Below are 6,734 nucleotides of genomic sequence, written 5' to 3'. Positions count from 1 at the left end.
GTAGGTAAGAATCATCTAGAAAGGTTTTCCCCATGTTACAGATGACACTATTTAGGCCAGGAGACTAAAAAGCTTGCTCCGAGTCACAAGGAAAGAAAACGTTAACAAGGACCAGAACCTGAAAAGAGTTGGGTTCTTTACCTGCAAATCTAGCAGACTCCACTAAATTTCTGGGGAGAGAAATTTACACTTTGATTACATACATTTGTCAGCTTTCTCCCAAAATGAGGTGTAAATGGCTGATGCTGCTCTTGGTACTGCACCTGATAACCTCACCTCTTGGAGCACCTCTGGAAACTGTCAGGCTGAGGGCATCTGGGCTTTCTGTCACTGGCAAATGCCTACCAAGTGGATTAGATGGCACTTCTGCCCCCGCCCCCTCCAGTTCTCTACCAGAACTGGAGTCCTAAAGCGTCAGAGCCCCTTAGAAAGATTCACTCAGGCCTGAGAAGAGCTCGAGCTTCTTCAAGGACAGGTGTCTGTGCACTATCCCAGGGGTGCCTTGAGGAAATTGCCCGATCCAGTCTGTCCTGCTTGGGCCTCCCTTCACCCATTCCGCTCTGCTTCTCTGAGCTGCTCACCCTAAAGGAGCAGAAAGCGGAGCAAGGAATAACGAAGACAGATTAGGCCACCAGGGCCAGCCAGTCAGAAGCTAATAACCTAAAATAAAAGAGGCCGTTGAGCAATTAGATACAACAAGAACCTCCAACCTCTGCAGCCTCAATTCACTTGGTTTGGGGTGGAAAGAGTGGGAGAAGCTATTACAAGACGGCAGACTTGCTGTTTGGGGTTTGTTGGGCGATTTTCTGTTTTGTTTTGAGCACGAATGCCTGGCTGGCTGAACTATCTCCCAGATACACAACACCACAGCAGAGCCTGCCAAGGTTTTGCTCCCGAGACCAGCAAAAAAAGGTATACTGACTACTCAGGTACCGACTGAAAAGAAAATCATAAACTCAGTTGAATTAAGAGTATTGCTCATATCCCGTATGGGTCACTGCAATAATTTTTCCTGTGCTGCAGAATTTAAGCCGGTGCCTTCATTTGGAGCTCAGAAGAGGATCTTTACACAATTACCGACCTTGATTAGAGCCGACATGGAAGGTGCTCGCATGTGTCAAGACCATCTGGCCAAGGACTGAGAGATACCCCCTGGGAGAATCTTTTTCCCGGGCGCGGCCGAGCCCCGCAGCTGGGCCCAGGGCTCACCTGGCGGCGCAGCCGTCGCCTTACTTACACAGACTCAGCTCTCGCTGCGACCCCAGCTCAGGTTGCCCCGGTAACGACGACGCGCGCGGAACCAGCGCGGAAGGCGGGCGTTAGGCGAGGGCTGGAGCTCCTCCTCCCGCTTGCCAGCAGCTCTCCCCGGAGCGGTTCTTTAGCCGGGAAAGCGCGGTTCTCGTGCCGCTCCGCGCCCAGCCAGTGAGAGGGCGGGGGTGTGGTGGAGGGAAGGGGCAGTCCGGTACTTAGGCCCGCGCGGGCCATCAGGCCCGGCCTCCTTCGCATTCTGGCGCGCGCGTCCCGCCCGCCGCAGCTGGGGCGTTGGGGGCAGTAGGTCGGCCAGCCGGCTGCATCATGGTGATCTCCTGCTCCACCAGCCCCGCCGCCCGGGCCAGGAGACAAGACAACGACCAGAACCTCTGCGCCCCGGTGAAGAAGAGCAGGCGCCTGCGCCTCCGAAGGAAGCAACCGCTGCAGCCCCTGAACTCGCGCCCGCTTCCTGGAGACTCTGGTGTTTGCGACTTGTTCGAGTCCCCCAGTTCCGGCTCGGACGGTGCAGACAGCCCCACGGCGTCCGCAGCGCGGTGCTACAGCCCCCTGCCCGGCCGTGCCCAACCATGGGCACAGCTAGATCTACAGACCTTCCGCGACTATGGCCAGAGCTGCTACGATTTCCACAAGGCGCGGGAGAGCCACTTCCACCCACGGGAATCCCTGGCACAGCAGCCACAAGTGAGGCGCTGGTTGAGCCCGCTTCCTGCCGCCGCTCTTCCTCTCTGCGGCTCTCTCCTTTCCTGCCCTGTCTGCTCTCCGCCGCGCCCACTCAGCCCGCTGTATCCCCGCCGGCGCCAGCCCAGTTCCTGCCCCCAGTCCGACTGGGAAGGGGCCTTGGAGGCCGGGCCAAAAGCCTCATTTTACAGATGGAGTAAAGCGGGGCCTAGACGACTTAAGTGACCTGCCCGAAGTCTCCAAGCTGGTTAATGAGGGCACGGTAAAGTGCAGACGAGTTGACACAGTTTCTAGGTTCGAGCCCGGACTCCTACAGACCTCGGGCAAGTTATTTAACAATCCTGAGCCAGTTTCTTCATCTGCAAAATGGATCCCCATTGAGTTGCTTGAAGGATTATACGAGGTAATACATCTGATGCGCTCCACACAGCGCCAGGCACGAACCCAGGCGTCCCAGCTCCGGGCTCCGCTAGCGCTCTTTAGGCTGCAGCGCTGCCCTTGTGTTTCCCTGTTTCCGGCGCATTTAGTTTTTTCCTCCTTTTCCCGCTTCCCTCCTGGGAAGCTGTCTGAGTCTGCTCAGCTCTGCCCTTTTGCAGCTCCTCCTCCCTCCGCCCTAAACTCAGCCGGCGCGCCATCCTACTCCCTCCTGGCAGGTGACCGCGGAATCCCGCTGTAAGCTGCTCAGCTGGCTGATCCCCGTGCACCGCCAGTTCGGCCTCTCCTTCGAGTCGCTATGCCTGACGGTGAACACTCTGGACCGCTTCCTCACCACCACACCAGTGGCTGCAGACTGCTTCCAGCTGCTTGGAGTCACGTCACTGCTCATCGCTTGCAAACAGGTACTCCCTGGGACGCCTGGGGGGCAGCAAAACTCTTGGCCACTTTCTCTCGCCGTCCGGCTCTCCAGCGTGCAATTCTGGGTTCCCTGAATCCATTTCGGCAGACGTTTGCAAACTTATACATCCCACAGCCTTAACTTCACAATTTTCCCACAAACAATCCTTTCACACAGCATTCAAATAAACAGTCTTAAACAGCTTTTTGTAACACCGCTGTTGTAGTCTCAAAAAAAAAAAAAAAAAACTAAAAACTAAAAAAAAACTAAAACTTACCGAAACTTTAGCCCTACAGGAATTAAACTGCGCTGGAGGTACGCCCCCGGTGATCCAAGGTTAGAAGTAGAGAGGCGGAGCCCGGGCTGTCTTGTTGTAAGGAGTAGAGGGAGTCCCTCTTCTTTCCCGGGTTCGAGATTGGGCTGTTTCTCGTGCCCTGAAAGCCGCGTTGCGGCGCCGAACGCGCCTTGTGTTGCAGGTGGAGGTGCACCCGCCGCGCGTGAAGCAGCTCCTGGCCCTATGCTGCGGCGCCTTTTCCCAGCAGCAGCTCTGCAACCTGGAGTGCATCGTGCTGCACAAACTGCACTTCAGCCTGGGCGCGCCCACCATCAGCTTCTTCCTGGAGCATTACACGCACGCGCGCGTGGAGGCCGGGCAGGCTGCGGTCTCCGAAGCCCTGGAGGCGCAAGCCCTAGCGCAGGGGGTGGCGGAGCTGAGTTTAGCGGACTACGCCTTCACCAGCTACACACCCTCCCTGCTGGCCATCTGCTGCCTGGCACTGGCAGACCGCATGCTGCGGCTCCCGCGCCCGGTGGATCTGCTTCTGGGCGGGCACCCCGAGGCAGTGCTACAGGATTGCCTGGGCAAGCTGCAGCTGCTGGTGACCATCAACGAGGGCTCCCTGACTCACATGCTGCCCCTCCAGATCTGCGAGAAGTGCACCCTCTCCCCGAGCTTGAAATAAAGCAGAACCTTAATCTCCTTTCCCTGGCCTGGTTGCTGGACCGCATTCATTACTTTGAAAGAGTGCAGTATCGGTCCACAGAGAGGGTTCAGGGCTCTTGCTTGGTCAGCAGGTCATCCTGCAGGTTGTAAATAGTGTATGATAGCAGTTTATTTATTTTGCTGAGAGCACACGAGAGAGCCGAATCTTTCCCCAAATAAACAGGCTTGTCCTTCGTGGTTTGTCTGACTTTGAATGTTGCTATTGCACGCGTCTGTCTGCTGGGAGGGGAGGTGAAGTCAGACCCGGAATGGGGTGGTCAGCAACGATGGAGGTTCCCTACCCCAGTCCCCTCTGTAGTTGGCATCTCTGTGCGAGATCGCGCCAGGTCCAGTGAGGTCCTTGACAACGTGGTTCCAGTGATGAGGCAAGCCAGGGTCACTTTTAGGCCTGGGTCCCGGGACCCTTGCGTTAGGGGGCCGAGAATTGCGCCTCGCAAGGGTCTAAAGGGTGCCGTAAGGTATGAGGCCATACAGAGACAACAGCTGTCGACGCTGTCTAGAGGGGCCAGGGCGCAGGTTTGGCTGAGGCGGAGCTAGAAAGCGTCGGAGAAGGAGTGGAGGGAGAGGAACCGCACCACAGCTGCACTAGTGGAGGAGGAAGCAAGAGAGACGCAAATACAGAGAATTCCTGCGTACAACTAACAGCTGTTGGAAACGAAGGTTTTGCAGGTGGTTACGACCATTTCAAATCGAATCCTGTTACCCTACAATCACATGGTTCAACGCTTCATTCTTGTCTTACACCTGCTACATGTGAACCGAGGTGATGATAGCATAGTAGTAATAATGGTTGTCATTGTTTACCATGTGCCAGGTACTGTCAGACTATGTTCATCCTCCCAACCATTCTATGAGACAAAGTACTATCCCATTTTTCAGAAGAGGACATTGGGGCTAACAGTGGAGGAAGCCAAATTTGAAGGCAGGCAATGAATCCAGAGCCCTGCCTTTAACCATTCTGCTAAAATTCCCCCACTTAACAAATTTCTAGCCATTCTTAATAAGAATTTACCTCTTTGTAATGTAGGTTTTGGACAAGTTATCTACCCAGTGCCCTCCGTTTCAATAAGGACTATAGACAATATGTTTGCAGAGCCCAGTACGTTCCTTGCTTCCAGTCACATCACAGGACTCGTTTTATAGATGGCTAAACTGAGCCAAGAAATGAGACAGAGGGTTGCTGGAGTTCCGTGGCTCCAAGGGTGTCACATGGTCCTCATTCTCACTGTCATGACTCTGCAGCTCTACAGTGAAAACTGTGAGAGCTGGAACTCAACAAGACTGCCTTGTTTTTCCAGGTCTCACAAGTTTTCCACCTTTTACAGGGTACAGTCTTACCACTTTTCTATTGCTCTTTATTAGTGGAAAATACAGTAAAACTGTGAGAGCTGGAACTCAATGGGACTGCCTTGTTTTTCAGTCTTGCATGTTGTCTGCCTTTGACAGGGTGCAGTCTTACCACTTTTCTATCTCTCGTTTTAGTGGGAAATATTTTTTTCTTTCACTGACAGGTTTCCACCTTACATAGGTTCCAGCTTTCGCAGGTTTTACTGTATTACCTCTGGCAAATTTCTTAACCTCTCTGAGCCTTACAATTGATACCAGGGCTGTTGTAAAGCTTAAAAAGATTGTTATGAGGGAGTATAAAGTAGTGATTAAACAAGTAGGTTCTGGAGTCATTTGCTTGAGGTTCCTATGCAGGATGCTCTTCAACCAGTCACATCTCTATGCCTAAGTATCATCTGTACAATGGGAATAACCCTATTTCATAGGGTTGGGTTATGGAATTAATGAGGTGCTTTTACAATCACCCAGTACTATTCCTGGCACATAGCAGGCCTTCAAGAAATATGGAAAAAAATCCTATAAATCTTATAATGAATATAATCTTATAACGTAATAAAAATCTTATAATAGAAAACTTTCGGGAAAAACAGCGATGTCCCACTGAATTTAGGATAAATCAAAATGTGCAACAAATAGAAATAAAAAGCAAATAAACTCAAAACAATTTTAGAGAAACTTCCTTTCGCTTCTCTCCACGTGCATCCTCCAAGTGCTGTCCAGAGCCTGGGGTGCCTTACTCTGGGCCTTTAGGAATCCTCCTCTCCTGATATGTTGTTATGCTGAATTCTTCTGGAACTTCCTCTTCCTCCCCTGCTCAGAAAGAGTGAAGTGGGGATCTCTAAGCTGGCTGAGAGAAAGCTGTTCTATTTTGTTGATTGGACGAGAAAGATAATATTTATCATATTCCCTGTTCCAAGTCCCAAAAATATGTGGAGCCCTCAGCCTGGCTGGTGGGTAGGGGAGGGTGACTGGTCCTGCAAAAGAGTGACTTTGGGAGTTGTCTTCACCAACATTTACTCCATCACTCGGACAAGACTAATATGGGTATTTGGTTCCTGTCTTAGTTTTCTAGTGCTGCTATAACAGAAATACAACAAGTGGATTGCTTTAACAAATAGCAATCTATTCTCTCACAGTTTAGGAGGTCAGAAGTCCAAATTCAGGGTGCTAGCTCCAGGGGAAGGCTTTCTCTCTCTGTTGGCTCTGGGAGAAGGTCCTTGTCATGAATCTTCCCCTGGTCTAGAAGCTTCTCAGTGCAGGGACTCTGGGTTCAAAGGATGCATTCAGCTCCTTGCTCTTCTTGCTTGGTGGTAACGGTAATCTCTTTTACATCTCAAAAGAGATTGAGTCAAGATACAACCTAATTCTATAGATTGTGTCCTGCCTCTTTAACATAACCACCTCTAATCCTGCCTCATTAACATCATAGAGGTAGGATTCACAACACATAGGATAATCACATCAGGTCACAAAATGGTGGACAACCATACAATACTGGGAATCATGGCCTAGCCAAGTTGACACATTTTTAGGGGACAACATTCAATCCATATTAGTTCCAGAATCATCCAGACTAGACAGTCATATAATCATGGCCAT

General features: G+C 51.5%; 1 protein-coding gene across 1 annotated transcript; it reads left to right on the top strand.

Moving 5' to 3' along the window:
- Positions 1 to 1,575: 1,575 nt before the first annotated feature.
- On the top strand, positions 1,576 to 3,857 carry CCNO (cyclin O). The gene is made up of 3 exons (XM_004380507.1): positions 1,576 to 1,953; positions 2,604 to 2,789; positions 3,262 to 3,857. The coding sequence occupies exons 1-3, from the start codon at positions 1,576 to 1,578 to the stop codon at positions 3,745 to 3,747; spliced, it is 1,050 nt and encodes a 349-aa protein (XP_004380564.1). The 3' UTR covers positions 3,748 to 3,857.
- Positions 3,858 to 6,734: the final 2,877 nt, after the last annotated feature.

The sequence above is a fragment of the Trichechus manatus genome, unplaced genomic scaffold (genome assembly GCF_000243295.1).
Source record: "Trichechus manatus latirostris isolate Lorelei unplaced genomic scaffold, TriManLat1.0 scaffold00074, whole genome shotgun sequence".
Classification (NCBI taxonomy): domain Eukaryota; kingdom Metazoa; phylum Chordata; class Mammalia; order Sirenia; family Trichechidae; genus Trichechus; species Trichechus manatus.
The sequence above is the reverse complement of the archived record's forward strand: the minus strand, read 5'-3'. Positions and strand labels throughout refer to the sequence as shown.